Source organism: Saccharomyces eubayanus, chromosome II (assembly GCF_001298625.1).
Source record: "Saccharomyces eubayanus strain FM1318 chromosome II, whole genome shotgun sequence".
NCBI lineage: Eukaryota > Fungi > Ascomycota > Saccharomycetes > Saccharomycetales > Saccharomycetaceae > Saccharomyces > Saccharomyces eubayanus.
Genome location: NC_030977.1, coordinates 1,008,754 through 1,022,164, shown reverse-complemented (window position 1 = coordinate 1,022,164; position 13,411 = coordinate 1,008,754). Strand labels below are relative to the sequence as shown.

The 13,411-nt window shown below is 41.7% G+C and overlaps 7 protein-coding genes and 1 non-coding gene across 8 annotated transcripts; 4 read left to right on the top strand and 4 right to left on the bottom strand.

The window, feature by feature from the left end:
* Positions 1–136: 136 nt before the first annotated feature.
* SHE9 (She9p) lies at positions 137–1,474 on the bottom strand (the record flags this gene model as incomplete). The annotated part of the gene is made up of 1 exon (XM_018363800.1): positions 137–1,474. One exon carries the CDS (start codon positions 1,472–1,474, stop codon positions 137–139), a length of 1,338 nt encoding a protein of 445 aa, XP_018223929.1.
* A 239-nt stretch (positions 1,475–1,713) lies between these two features.
* On the bottom strand, positions 1,714–2,727 carry SPT3 (transcriptional regulator SPT3; the record flags this gene model as incomplete). Its single annotated transcript, XM_018363799.1, has 1 exon — positions 1,714–2,727. The coding sequence occupies one exon, from the start codon at positions 2,725–2,727 to the stop codon at positions 1,714–1,716; it is 1,014 nt and encodes a 337-aa protein (XP_018223928.1).
* A 600-nt stretch (positions 2,728–3,327) lies between these two features.
* IAT4 (Iat4p) lies at positions 3,328–4,092 on the top strand (the record flags this gene model as incomplete). Its single annotated transcript, XM_018363798.1, has 1 exon — positions 3,328–4,092. The coding sequence occupies one exon, from the start codon at positions 3,328–3,330 to the stop codon at positions 4,090–4,092; it is 765 nt and encodes a 254-aa protein (XP_018223927.1).
* A 202-nt stretch (positions 4,093–4,294) lies between these two features.
* Positions 4,295–4,366, top strand: DI49_0567. The gene has a single exon. It is a non-coding gene; the product is annotated as a tRNA-Gly (tRNA).
* Positions 4,367–4,410: 44 nt separating this feature from the next.
* Positions 4,411–6,414, top strand: UBA2 (E1 ubiquitin-activating protein UBA2; the record flags this gene model as incomplete). Its single annotated transcript, XM_018363797.1, has 1 exon — positions 4,411–6,414. One exon carries the CDS (start codon positions 4,411–4,413, stop codon positions 6,412–6,414), a length of 2,004 nt encoding a protein of 667 aa, XP_018223926.1.
* Positions 6,415–6,862: 448 nt separating this feature from the next.
* On the bottom strand, positions 6,863–8,833 carry SAC7 (GTPase-activating protein SAC7; the record flags this gene model as incomplete). Its single annotated transcript, XM_018363796.1, has 1 exon — positions 6,863–8,833. One exon carries the CDS (start codon positions 8,831–8,833, stop codon positions 6,863–6,865), a length of 1,971 nt encoding a protein of 656 aa, XP_018223925.1.
* Positions 8,834–9,799: 966 nt separating this feature from the next.
* On the bottom strand, positions 9,800–11,197 carry RVS167 (amphiphysin; the record flags this gene model as incomplete). The annotated part of the gene is made up of 1 exon (XM_018363795.1): positions 9,800–11,197. The coding sequence occupies one exon, from the start codon at positions 11,195–11,197 to the stop codon at positions 9,800–9,802; it is 1,398 nt and encodes a 465-aa protein (XP_018223924.1).
* A 385-nt stretch (positions 11,198–11,582) lies between these two features.
* CIN10 (Cin10p) lies at positions 11,583–13,250 on the top strand (the record flags this gene model as incomplete). The annotated part of the gene is made up of 1 exon (XM_018363794.1): positions 11,583–13,250. One exon carries the CDS (start codon positions 11,583–11,585, stop codon positions 13,248–13,250), a length of 1,668 nt encoding a protein of 555 aa, XP_018223923.1.
* Positions 13,251–13,411: the final 161 nt, after the last annotated feature.

Genomic DNA, 13,411 nt, shown 5'->3' with positions numbered 1-13,411 from the left:
TTCACAGTGTGAATGTAAACGTGCTGAGATTACGATGTTGTTATTTATTGTGTATTTGTGATTGTATTATATACAGGAATAAAGGAAAAAGAGAAAGATGCATGTTTTTTGTTAAAATGTTTTTGCAATGTCAATGTCATATTACCCCGGATATTAATATCGTCATACTGACTAAGGAAATCGAGTATAGGTAGAATTCTAATGTGTTGACGACAAGAGGAGCATCGAGACTTTTAAATTCGATGTTCCTTAGTGTGCTAAAGAATGACTTTATTTGTTTCCAGATATCGCTGAAAGATTTTATCCTCGTTTTAGTCTCGGGTGTGTCAGTCTTGCATACCAAGACTTGCTCGAGGGGCTCTTCAATGATAGAATTTTCAATTTCGTCTTGATCTGTATGTTGGAATGTTCTTTCAGATGATAGTTTATCTATTTTCAAGTTCTGCTCTGTAGAATAGTCGTTGAGAGCACTTTTGACTTTGTCTTCAAAGGAACCTACTAACCTTTTTCGTTTCCAAGGTTCTAGTAGCAATTGCAACACAACAAATAAGAATATATTCATACCCATCAGTATGAAGGTACCCCAGGTGGAAGTTCTTCTAATTTTATCCGACCATATCTGTTCCTCGTGGTACCTTGTCAAAATTGCTCTATACAGGTCGTCGTTTAGTTGTTCTTCCTTGCTTTCAATTTCCTTCACCTTATTCTTCAGCTCTTGCTCTTGTTTAGCATTTAACGCGTCGTTTTTGTATAGTTGTGTGAATCTTTCTAAATCAGTCGAAGACCACGCACTTTGCCTTTGCAATAGTTCGTTAACTTCTCTTTGAGATCGGGCCCGTTCATCAATCGCATCGGCATATTTATCCTTGTACAGTTTATGTTCTTTCTTCGTGGCCTCCAATTTCTTTTCCATCAAACTAATGCTGGATTTGAGTTTTTGGATGCTAGAATAACCGGTCACGTCATTAAGAGCACGCGTCGCAGTGAATAAAGTCTCTTGTAATGAGTCGAAATAAAATCCCATTTTTCTCGACCATTTCTTTCTGTGCAGTTCTCTTTCGGAGGGTAGACCCTCAATTTTCCCACTAGTCAATTCATCTTTATTATAGTTTAAACGGCTATCGTTGATTTCGTCCTCTTGCTCAGATAGTTTCTTATTTACCTCTTGTATAGATTTCTTGGCCTTATTGACCTGATAGGACAGTTGGCCTCGATGAAATTTGAACCTGGAGTACAATTCATTCAATTTCGTTTTCAAGTGCTGCCACTGAGGTTCTATATTCCTTTTCCAAACGGTGTTGTCGTTTAACCGCATTTCATTGTTGTTGGTGTTGTCATTATCAGGATTTCTGCCAGACTGGATCAGGTAATGTGAACTGTAATGGAAGGGCCTAACAAACGGCGGCCTCAACACCATCCGGTTGATGCTGAACACTAAGGGCATACTTCTTGTCGTCCCATGGCATCTCAACATAATGCAATTATTCAACCTTCCGCCCTTATTTTTGCAATTTGGACACGAAATAAAAATTCAAGTTTGATGGCAATCCTTTGCGCAGCGTGTCTTTCGCTATCTATCTATCTATCTATCTATCTATCTATCTATCTATCTGTCTGTCTGTCTCTCTGTATATATTTTTCATAGTCATATATTTACATTTCCCTTACTAGTGCAGAACCCACACACCACATATTGAAAATATATATAGACATTTACATGATAATTGGTTTAGAACTTAGTCTCCCGCCTTTGAAATTCGTCAAAGCTCTATGCCTCATATCAATCGTCTGCAGTACTCTCCAGGCCTCTTCAATGTGTTTTGGTTTGAGCGGGTTGACAACATTTTCAGGCCCATCGAATAATCTTTTTTTCCTATGAACTGTGGACGAGGTGAATTCAAAATTGGAGTTTTCCTGGTTAGACTGTTGGGACTTGTCCTTTTGTGTTTGCAAGACCTGTTCTCTTAGCTTGATCTTTAGTGCCGTTTCCGTCAGAGCGCAAACAATCTCAAAAGTCAAGAACCCCAAGATATCAATAACATCGTCATGAGGTTTCCCCTCAGTAAGTTGAGATATTCCGGACCAGTCCTTGAATCTTTTGTTCTTTCTAAATGTAAAACTTGCCTGCCGACAATCAGACCAGTGCACATACTCTTCTTTGGTCATGTTCCGAGTTCTGTCATCAGCCATTTTCAGCCTTTTCAAAGTAATTATATTGGCCTCTCGTTCGTCTTCATCCATGTCGTCGTTGTCGTCGTTGTTCTCCAAGGGATGCTCGTTGAACATGAACTGCAATTCCCATGGTAGCTTGATCTGAGATTTCTTGACTTTCATCATATTCCCGCCATCCTTGTCTTCCTTTTCCACACCACCTGCCTTTTTCAAGTCGTCTTCACCCCCGGCTCCAGGATTCCCAGACCCAGCTGCTACGCTGGCACTGGCGTCTTGGTCTTTGGCATTCTTACGTAGATCCTTCCACGACAAATACGTCCTCAAACGGTTAACCTTTGCCTTGTCGTGTCTAATCAAAAAAATGACGTCTTCGGGCAGAATGCTCCTGCTACCCCTGAGATGTGCTGTTTTGTTTGACTGCAGGAGAATTTCTATCACCTGGCCTCTTACTATATCTTCTATCAGGGAAGTGGTCTCCACAGGCGGATCGTTGATTTCTCCGGAGACAAACATCATCTGCTGGATCTCCACGCGATACTTGTGCTTGTCCATCATCGTTGTTCGGTCTCGAGAACTTTGCTGCTGTAACCAGTCTGCACTCTTCCCCAGCTTCAATCCGTACCAAACTTAGCTTTCGTTATTGCTTCCGCCCTTTTCTCTTAGCAAGCATGCATGCGTCGGCTTTTTCTCTTTCTTTCTGCTGCTGCGCTGAAAAATAAGAGAGACAGCTTCAAAACTAGATGTACATGCGGTGAGAAAGGGTGGAAGCACATAGAGCACGGTGTGAGCCACCGAGGGGACGCAATAATACGTGTCAGAGACGCGGAGTGAGGCGCACTGGTTAACGAGAAGAGCTGGTGCCCGGAAAGAATACCTTCTGAACTGGAACAAACAACGATGCCCTTTTGAGCTTCGTTCTCGCGGCTGAAAAAGTAGCGCATGTCCAGCATGGAGCAGTGGTACGAATTCCCACTGCTTAAGGCCATGAAGGCCATTGTCGTCGATCACAGCTCTTTGCACTACTGTTCCCCCACAAATCACTCGCTACGTCGTGCAGGGCCGTCGTTCCTGCGGCGGTGTTGGCTGAGCAAAAAGAAACGCCGGCCGCTTATATATATTGCGGCTGTAATGCTAGATTAGACCAAAAGGGTAGCCATGCAGATTCTGTCTCGAGGAAAAGCAAAAGCTCAAGATAAGAAAGTAAACACCATGACTAGCAAGAACAGACTGCCCACCCCATCGGAAAAAGCTGACGGTAAGGACCACGACAAGGTTTGCGTCCTGAACAAGGCCACAGATATCAGAAGAGCGGCAGAGACTTTGGCCGTAGCCTTTCATGACTCAAAGGCGTTCGATTATATTTCGAAGAAATTCTTCAATATCCCCATCACGGAACACGTGTCCAAGGATAGAATCAATGCCACCATTGCGTACTACGCGTCGTGCTATTTGGACTCACCCCATGGTGAGATCTCCGAAGTCAACGATTTCGACGCCGTTGCATTGTGGAGTCTGCCACCTCACGTCCCCAAGGTACTGAGCAATGATCCTAAGTTCAATAAGGACTTCATTGAAGACTTGAGTGAACGCAGAAAGCAAGTCATTCCGGAAGGTATCAACTATTATTACCTCTTCTGTATCGGTAAGAATCTGAACGAGAAGAGCATCAAAGGCTCGGTAAGAACGATTTTCGAAGAATACAAGAAAAGGGCTGACGAGGATAACTGCGCTATTGTGCTTGAAGCCATTGCCGAACATGCTAGATCCGTCTATGAATACTTCGGGTTCAAGAATTACAAGACTTTTAAATACGGCGAGGGTGAAGTCGATTCCAATGGAAATTACGACCCTAACGGTGAAGGGTTCACTAGCTACTTGATGATATACCACAAAGACGGTGATAAAGTCCTGAGAGGATAATGCTACTATTCTTTGCCTACTTTCTACCTATATACATATTTAAGATAGAAAAAGAAAAACGTCCAGCCAATGACACTATAAACGACATAGTCCGATGTCGGATAAGGTGCCCCGTTATCTCTCTTTTTTTACATTTGCTTGACGGCAAATAATTATACCTATGAATGTAAATAAGCAAAGCATAACAACGAAATCATCTCTCGCGGAAGTGGTTCAGTGGTTAGAATTCATGCTTCCCAAGCATGGGGCCCGGGTTCGATTCCCGGCTTTCGCATTTTTATTTCAGTATTTTTTTTCAGTTTTTATTTTTTCAATTTGATGTTAAAAAGCAAAAACTATGTTTACGTTAAATTAACCTGTTCGGATTCCAGTAATACGCCATCTCAACTATACGGAATTCCTCGTACGTTAAGCAGAAAGGAAAAAATGGCAAGAGAAACGAATTTAATAAAGATCATTGGTGAAGATAACTTTCAAAAATTGCGGTCTTCCAAATGTCTCTTGGTTGGTGCTGGAGGCATAGGGTCCGAACTATTGAAAGACTTGATCCTGATGGAATTCGGTGAGATACATATTGTGGATCTGGACACTATTGACTTGTCTAACTTGAATAGGCAGTTTCTCTTCAGACAAAAAGATATCAAGCAGCCCAAATCCACCACGGCTGTGAAGGCGGTCCAACATTTCAACAACTCTAAACTGGTGCCTTATCAAGGAAACGTTATGGACACTTCCACTTTTCCCCTACACTGGTTTGAGCAATTCGACATTATCTTCAATGCCCTTGATAACCTGGCTGCAAGGCGTTACGTTAATAAAATGTCCCAATTTTTGTCGCTCCCTTTACTAGAGTCTGGGACGGCTGGGTTTGATGGCTATATGCAGCCAATTATTCCTGGGCAGACAGAATGTTTTGAATGTACCAAGAAAGAAACTCCAAAGACTTTCCCCGTGTGTACCATCAGATCGACACCATCCCAACCAATCCATTGTATTGTTTGGGCAAAAAACTTTCTATTTAACCAGCTGTTTGCCTCAGATGCTTCTGAAAACGAAGAAGGCAATAAGGATTGGGGTACGGACGACGCTGAGGAAATCAAACGTATCAAACAAGAAACTAATGAACTACATGAGCTACAGAAAATTATCATCTCCAAAGATGAATCCCGTGTCCCTGAGATCCTTCACAAATTGTTTATTCAAGACATAAACAAATTATTAGCTATTGAAAATCTATGGAAAACAAGAACTAAACCAACGCCGTTGTCCGATTCTCAGATAAGGGGGTCTTCCAAGATAAATAAATTTGATTCGAACTCTGTTGGAACAATACACGAACAGATCAACCACTTCATTAAAATCACTCAAAAGCTAATGAATCGTTATGCTACGGAGCAGAGCCATATTGATTTTGACAAAGACGATGCTGATACATTGGAATTCGTTGTAACAGCAGCAAATATAAGATCTCACATTTTCAACATACCAATGAAGTCTGTATTTGACATTAAGCAAATTGCAGGTAACATCATCCCGGCCATAGCAACGACAAATGCTATCATTGCCGGTTTATCATCATTAATTTCATTGCGTGTTCTAAACCTTCTGAAATATGCACCAGTTAGCAAATTCACTGACTTGAATATGACTTTTACCGCCAAGGCAAGCAATTTGTCTCAAAATCGGTATTTGTCAAATCCTAAATTAGCACCACCAAACTGTAATTGTCCTGTGTGTTCCAGAGTAAGTAGAGGGGTTATTAAATTGTCACCTGATCAGCTGAAGAAAATAAAATTGTCTGATCTGATCAGCTTAATACGTGACAAATACGATTATCCGGAGGATATCTCACTACTGGATGCAAGTGATCAAAGACTATTGGCCGATTATGACTTTGAAGATTTGAATGGTCGCACTTTGTCTGAAGTTAATCTAGGCAACGGATCTATAATATTATTTTCCGACGAAGAAGGTGACACAATGGTTCGTAAATCCATTGAGCTATACTTCGATGTAAATGATGCATTTCCTCATGATACGTGTAAGTTACCAGATATACGGATCCCACTAGTCAAATCAAGCGAAACTTCGTCAAATGGTGACGAGGACGAAGATAATGACGTAGCTACCACTACGGATAAACAGGAAGATGGTGGTATCGTAATACTAGATGAAGATGAAGGTGAAATTGAATTGGCGACCGACCCGTTAGATGACTCGAAGAAAAGGTCGGCTAATCTTGAAGGTTTTGGTGAACCCAGCAGCAAAAGGAAAAAGTTGACAAATGAATCTGCTGATTCTGATATTATTGAACTAGACTAATTGACGTATAATTATATATACAGGGTCTTGATTGTTGACGCCATATTAAATTGATCGCAGTTAGCAACTCTTTACATTAAACTGTTAGACGGTTCAGTGGCCCGTAAAACTATGAACAGTGCTTGGCGTGGAGATTCTATAGCAAAAAAGTTATATCTCAAGAATTACACTTATATAATTGTTTTGTTTTTATGAACATATTTATTCAGTTGTGTTTTTTTTTTGTTTTTATACTGTGACTGGTATTGTTACAGAAAAAGTGTCCGTAAACTTTCTTTCTTTATGACTTGAGTTATTCATTTTCATCTTCCTTGGCTGTGAACTGTGAAAATGAATGATAATATATTAATTAATTATACAAAGCGCGAATAAAGCGAAAGGAACCCATAAGAGATAATATTGGGAGAAAAAAAAGTGTAAAGGGGAAAGAAAAAAGAATAAAAATACCTTATTGAGCTCTGTTTGCTGAGCCTGATCGGCTCGTTAATCTCTGAAACCAGGATTCCCTCTTCCGTGATCTTGAATTCCTTTCCTCATCATCGTCTTCAGTTAGTGGAGAAGCATGATTTCGCTCCCCATTATTGCTGTGAGCATTGTCTAGTAATTCTAAATGATCCGCTGAATTATTATTGGCACCAGTCAATATCATCGAGATTGGCCTAGTGTTGAATGACGACGAGGTACTGTTCCCACTCAACGATCTGTTCATCTGCGGAATTGGTAAATGATGTTGCTTTGGTAAAGAGCCCGACTGCATACTTGATGGAGATTGACTGTATGGATCAATATTTTCGTCTTCATAGTCATCGCCTTCAGCTTCAGTACCGGTCAAATCGCCATTGTCACCAGTGTCACTCAGGATACCGGGTTTGTGTAACCATGGGAATAGGCTTGTCCGCCTTTTATTACTAGCAATCACATCTGGAGGCACAGGAGTAGAACCAAAAGACTTCGAGTGAGGTCGTCTTTGCTTCGGAGGTTTCAACATTTTAGAAGTCTGTACGTCTGATGAGTTTTCTGGAATTGAAGTAGATATTGGTGATAATGTTGGATGATTGAATTTATTACTGTTGTCAATTGTTGGCGGATATGGGTTTGAAGGGGCTATTGGTGGAACATCTGATGAGGTGATCTTCGGTATTGGTATAGGATCAGATTTTTGTTTATTTGCGTCGATATCTTTTTTTTCATTCGATAGCCTTTCTTGCTGCTCCTTTTTAGCTAACTTCAGAAGATGAGGTAACAACTTATAGGAATATTCGATTAAGAATTCCACTACCAGTCGAGAAAGTTCATATTCTTTGGGGTCCATATCATGTTGAGGATGTGATAATATTGAAGGTTGGAAAATGGCGGCTAGGTTTCTTCCAGACATCAGATTTAGTTGTGATTGTCTGGCGAAAAGACTTAAGAGATCTAACAGGTATATCGTCAGCTGTTTTGTGTCGTTGGATAATGTAACAAATAGTTCTTCGTATTCCTTTATAGCTGCTCTGATATCACGTGTGAGTCTCCTCTTGTGACGTATTTTTCTTCTTCTTTTTTCTTCGTCATCTTTGATTTCGTCCTTTTCAATATCACCATCATTAGCGCCTTCATCATTATAATTTTGTCTGCTGGATTTCGCTGTCGCGTTATTCAGTTTATTGGCATTGGGATGAGAAACTTCATGGGTCAGCATATGTCTTAGGATTCTCGGTTTAGCTCTTAGCGGATCTCTGAATTGCTCATATAGCGCTAGGGGTATTAATGGTTCCGCTAGATTGTTGAGGTATCTTCTCAGGAGCGATGCAACGTCGTGCACTGTATATGTTTCCCAATCGTTAAATTTGGTACCGTAATCAGGGGGGGAAGAAAAAATATACTGGAGTGCTTTTACTCTTTTGCCATTGCCTGCGATACGAAATATACCTGAGGTCTCTAAACCATTTGCTTTCAAGTAAGCACCGCACTTAGCCACCACGATAGGTATCCTACCGAAACTAACTAGTTCGCTTTGAACAATGACTTCCGCACTGGCAACACTTAACGATTCAGCTAAAGTGACACCAAAAACCCTGCCAGTGAAGCCATTTCTATTAGATAAAAACATATCTCTATAATTTTTAAACTCTGCGTGGGGCGATGTCCCCGCATTAGTGTTGTTGCTGCTACTGTTCTGTTTTGCGGATTTGGAGAAGGATTTCCTATCTTTCGTTGGAGTATTATATGAGTATGGTCTCGAAGACAGCGGAGGCCTCTTTAAAGTCGTTGGTTGGGCACTTCTGGAAAGTGAAGTTGGTGACCTGGGGACACTGATACTCTCTGATGACATACTTTTGGGGTTGTTTATGAACTGTTTCCAAAAACTTGGGACGTGACCTTTAGAGGGAGAAGCATTTTCATTTTTTGGGCCTTGTTTCAGAGCACTATTTGGCATGATGGGAAGTTTTTAATCTTCTTAGTAATGCTTCAGTATTGGAAAAAAAAATAAAAGAAAGAACCACCAAACTAAAAAGCTAAATAACAAAGATTTGAAATCGAACTTTTCGTAAGAGTGGGGGGGGGGCTTATTTTTCCTAGTGGTCTGAGGCAGAAAAAAAGAACGTTTACAAAATGAGGAGCCACTCTTCTTATATTAGGCGAACAGTCTTCTTAATGAAATTCAAACGGTTAACTTTTGTGATACGTAGAAGCGTACGCGGCCAACTTGTATGGAATAAAACCACTGGTGAGCCAAAGAAGCGAAGTGGAAATGGAAAAATATATTTTAATGGGCAGTTTTCTGAGCAGACCGTATGGAGCGTACTTTAATTAATATTCCTCTTTTTAAATCGCCGCGATCAAGCCTAATAGTATTGCCAGTAAAAGGAACTCTTTCCTTCTAAATATAGTGCGCACAGTAAAAGACGTGTATACTCTGCTTGAAACCTCTGCAAACGTACGTAAGTTCTTCTGCACGAGTTTACCAGTCTTGCTATTCTCTTTTTGTTTCTAGAAGCTGATTTCCCAACTGGGCTGTGTCATCGATGGCGTTTTATAAATGAGAAAGGAGACTGGAAACGACGCTTTAGGACGCTCAGGCGAGGCGAGCGACAAAGCTGGCTCCCCCATCGGGCAACCGCCGAGCCGTATTGGGTAGGCGGTTGCCGTTTTGGGCAGACGCGGTTTCCCCTTTGGGACACGAGTGGAGGGTAAGTGCGGGACGCCATGCCCAAAAAGGGATAAATATAGAAAACACTAGGTTGGCGCAAAGGACAAATTGCCCAATTGAGTATTTAATTTAATCTAAAGAACATTACAAAAAAACAGCATCGGATGATCGCAGTATTCCTTCAGTTGAGATGAGCCGCAGGTGGGGTGGCAGTGGCCCATCATCCACCGGCTTCACACTAGGTATGTTTTTCTAGTTTTTATTGAGTTGGACGTAGTTTCCGGGGAACACACCTTGCTGGCCATTGTATCTTCCTGTCCACCATTCGTTTGCGTCTGGAGTACGCTGGACAATCTCTATAACTGCACCGGCCGGGAAAGTCAGGTCACCTGCGGCTTGCGCTTGGTAATCGTATAGCGCGGTGACGGTTTCTAAGGCGGGGACAGCTGCGGCTGTTGCACCGCCTACAGGTGGCGTTAGAGGGTTGGAATAGGCAGGTGGTGGACCCTGTTGCTGCTGTTGTGGTTGTTGGAATCCCATTCCGGTGAGCGGTGGCGATTGTGCAGCACCATAAGATGGGACGGCGCCTGCAACGGCGCCTGCAACGGCAGCGGCACCGTACTGTGCGACTGGTTGGGCTCCATAACCTGGTGCTGCAGCGCCATATCCGTATCCCGTGGGGGTTGGCGATGTTGGTGTGGCTGTACCATATCCGGCACCGTATCCGGTTCCACTGGAAGCGCCGCTTACTGGCGAGTCCTCAGTGGCTCCTACACCGTACTTTCTTTTGGTCATTTCCAGTTTCGCTTTAGAGTAACCAATCTTGAAATGGGTAATGGTTAGCGAATCTGTTTGCTCCTCCACGTTACCTCTCTTGGCGATAAAAGACTCCACGATATCACTGTTTAGATCGAAATATGGAATTTTCATGTCTTGAAGATTGTTGTACAAAGTGTAAAAGATATTCAATTGCATGAAATAGAACGAAACAAATAGCGGTTTCACGAACTCGGCTTCCAAACTAAACAAGATTGGCAATTGAGTCTTTAGCAACTCGTTATAGTAATCATATTCTTGTTGAGCAACTTCCACCTGGGCTTGTGCTTTATACAACCTTTCTTCGTCCTTGGGAGTTGGTTCCTTCTTCTTCTCCTGCTTGCTATAGGTGTTCAGATGCCTATCCAAATCTAGTTTTTTGTGGTTTCTCTTGGTGGCCATTTTACGAATATAAGTAATAATTTTCAACAATTCCTGGCATGGCGTAACGATCTTTTCTTCCACCAACGCCAAGTCCGGCTTCAATGTTTCTTGTAATTCAGCAACCATGGCCCTATATTGCTCACTAGCTTCAATACCCTCTGGATTGTCTTCTGGTATAGTCGCGTTGGGATCACTCATTTTACCACTGATAGGTTTGAAAATTTCCTCCATGGACTTAGCAAATCCAATTTGATGCGTTAGCATCCCGTTCACTGCAGACGAATACCTCTTCGACTCCTCACTCAATTTTTTAGTTTCTTGTTCCAGTTCTTGGAAACGACGTTCTGCATCTTCATACACAGGATCCTCAGTCTGCTCACCCATCTTGAACTTTTGACGGAAGGACTGAGGAGCCCTAGTGACGGCTTTGGTAAACCCTTTGAAACTCATAGCAACCTTTTATCGTCCTGCTGAATCGTTAGACCTAAATATCTCTACGGATCTTTCTCTTATTTCTTTCTTCAAGTACAGCTGGTTCATGGCTATGTAAATGCCTTCTCCTTTTTTTTGCCCGGTACCAATACCGTCGTAACATCCGAACATCGGGCTCACCTTTGGTAGTAGCAGCGACTATTGATTGAGCCAGCAGTTAAGACGGGCACCATCGTAATGTGTACGATGTACCTAGTGTGCAAAGAGTCCCTTCTCGACCCTTGAAAGACCATATATTTGCAGCTAGAATATTTGCACACGGTTCATGGTCAATCAGAGTTATAATAGATAGAAAACAAAAACGCAAGGGCAAGCGACAACAAGTAGAACACTTGATAAAAATATGTCTACAGGTGAAAGTGAAGACGTCTATTCTGATCTGTATTCCATCTTCTCCCAAGTAACGTCCAATACAGCTAATGACATCGAGCAACTCCCATATGCTATAACGTTTAAGACATCTTTAATCTTCGTTGGTGCTACTGTTGGTGGGTTACTGTTCGGCTATGATACAGGCGTTATATCAGGGGTTCTCCTGTCTTTAAAGCCGCAAGATCTTTCTTTGACGGTCTTAACCGACGTTCAAAAAGAGTTAATAGCCTCCAGTACAAGTGTCGGATCATTTTTCGGTTCCATGCTGGCGTTTCCCTTAGCAGACAAGTATGGAAGAAGAATCACACTCGCGATTTGTTGTTCGATCTTCATCTTGGCTGCAATTGGGATGGCTGCTGCAAGAACATTATCGTTCCTTATTTGTGGTAGGCTGCTCGTTGGTATCGCTGTTGGGGTGTCTGCGCAATGCGTCCCTTTATTCTTAAGTGAAATTTCACCTTCCAAAATTAGAGGTTTTATGTTGACTTTGAACATTATTGCCATCACTGGAGGCCAGCTGATATCTTACATAATCGCCTTTCTCATCAAAGACATGGATCATTCATGGAGATATTTGTTCGCATTTTCCGCCATTCCTGCCATTTTGTTTATTTCCATATTGGATTTTATTCCTGAATCACCTCGGTGGTCCATCTCTAAGGGTGATTTTCTCTATGCTAGGGACTCTTTGAAAATGTTATATCCGACTGCATCTACACATCATCTTAATAGCAAGATCAAGCAATTGATTATTGAACTGGATAAGCTACGAATATATGAAGATGCGGGTGAGCCCTTACTTGCGCAAGCCCAATCACTTGTTCGGTACATGAATACGTCAACATCAGAAACTATTAGCCCGCCCAATGTCAAGAGAGTTTCCTCGGCTACTGATAGAAACAGTAACGCAATTTCTTCCTCATCAGCGTTTTTAACAGCATTACGAAGTCCAATTTCAAACGGTGCTACAACACCTGCTAAAAAAAAAAAACATAGGATGGAACCACGCACAATAAGAGCCCTGGTTGTAGGTTGTGTATTGATGTTTTTCCAACAGGCCACTGGTTTCAACGCTTTCATGTATTACGCGGCAATAATATTTTCTAGATTTAATATGAAAAACCCTCTATTACCTGCAATTCTAATTGCTTCGACTAACTTCATATTCACCTTTTTTGCAATGTACACTATGGACTCCTTGGGCAGAAGAGCTATTTTATTGAGGACTATCTGGATCATGACTGTTGGGTTACTTCTTTGCAGTATTGGCTTCGATCACGATAAAGTTAATTTGCTATTGGCTTCGGTCGTAATTTACGTTGCGGCATATGCTTCCGCAATGGGTAGTGTACCATGGACTTGTGTGGAGTTCCTTCCCTTAAATAGGAGATCTTTTGGTGCCTCTTGTATAGCGTGCACAAATTGGCTGACCAACGCGCTAGTTTCGATGACATATCTGAGCGCTATTGACGCAATTGGTAATGAACATACTATGCTAATCTTTGCATTTTTCACGGTTTGTGCTTGGTTTTTTGTCTACTTTTGGTATCCGGAAGTCAAAGGTTTGTCATTAGAAGAGGTTGGGAAGGTCTTTGATGACGGAATTGACGTGCATTATGTTTTTCGTACTTACCATTAATTGAGTAATTGGCTAACATCCTATTTGTCGTTTCTTAATAACTGGTTTGTAGATACGCGCCGTGATGTTTCCTGCCTTTGGTAGATCCAAGGTTTTGTCTTCCTACGTATGTAAATATTTCAACGAATGTTATTACTCTTTATGTCTATGATATCTAGTGG